This window comes from Silene latifolia, chromosome 8 (assembly GCF_048544455.1).
Source record: "Silene latifolia isolate original U9 population chromosome 8, ASM4854445v1, whole genome shotgun sequence".
Lineage (NCBI taxonomy): Eukaryota > Viridiplantae > Streptophyta > Magnoliopsida > Caryophyllales > Caryophyllaceae > Silene > Silene latifolia.
The window spans coordinates 74,878,940-74,880,096 of NC_133533.1; the positions used below are offsets into that span (position 1 = coordinate 74,878,940).

At 42.5% G+C, this 1,157-nt stretch overlaps 1 protein-coding gene across 1 annotated transcript; it reads left to right on the forward strand.

Annotated features, from left to right (window-relative positions):
- Positions 1 to 321: 321 nt before the first annotated feature.
- Positions 322 to 795, forward strand: LOC141595374 (uncharacterized). The gene has a single exon (XM_074415338.1). The coding sequence runs from the start codon at positions 322 to 324 to the stop codon at positions 793 to 795; it is 474 nt and encodes a 157-aa protein (XP_074271439.1).
- Positions 796 to 1,157: the final 362 nt, after the last annotated feature.

The window sequence follows — 1,157 nt, forward strand, 5'->3', positions numbered from 1 at the left end:
TCCGAAACGGGTTTGGGAGGGGTTAGAGCTAGATGGTGATGAGGGTGAGGGAGGTGGGGAAGTTTGGGACTGGGCGGAGCTCCGGTGGAGGGAGTCCGGGGCTCGGGAATAAGTCAAGTCTATGGTAGGGTGTTGGGCTTTATGGGAACACCGTAACAAGATTGTTTTATAGTTTAGGGAAGTAGATCCTTTCGGGGTTAGTGGGAGAGCTTTGGATGTGGTGGACGAAATAGAGGGAGGAGGGTGTCTGCGTGAGACAGGGAAGGTTACCGGGCAGAAGGATGTGGAGAATAATACGGGTAGGGGTGGACGGCTCCATCGATGGGGTTTGTTAAAATTAACATCGATGCAGGATTTAAGGATGCGGAGGGGGTAAGTCTTGGCATTGTATGCCGTGATGATGATGGTTGGGTTCTATGGGGGATATCTATGGTGCAGGAGCAGGTCTGGGAGCCGCGAGTTGCTCAAGTAGTGTCTGTTTTCGAGGGTGTCAAAGAAGCTGTGCAACGAGACCATTCCAAGGTGGTTTTTGAGAGCAACTGCTTGCCAGTTATTGACGTGCTTCAAAAGGAGAAAACTGGGAGGAGCATGCTAGCTTTAGTTTTAGATGACATTTTAGTTTTTCGTAACTCTTTTCTTTCTATTTCTTGGTCGTATACTAGGCGTGTTAACAATAGTGTCGCACATGCTTTAGCTCATATTTCGCCTAGGGTCCTTGGTAGATATTTGTGGTCGGATGCTTTGCCACTGATTGCGAACAGCGCTGTTTTGTTTGATTTATCGTTAATGCAATAATAACTTTGGGCGTTCTTTTCAAAAAATAAAATAACTGGCTTCCAAATTGAAGAGTGTATGACAAAAGGACATGCATGCAACTGCACTTGTTCAGTAAGCAGTTTATTTTTACCTACAGAATAAGAAGATATAAATGCATACATAGCCCTTCAACGATTCAAAATGTCAACCATGCACAAATAGACAATAGTTTTAGGATGCCAACAACGCGAAAAATTTAGAAATTTGTTGAATACTAAATGGACTCGATTGCTTAAAATACGAACCAATTCTTATACGGTACAAAAAATTAATCTACCAATGCTATTACGTAACCTAATATTTCCTCTATTATTTTTTCATGGAAAAATAATTTTAGTTTT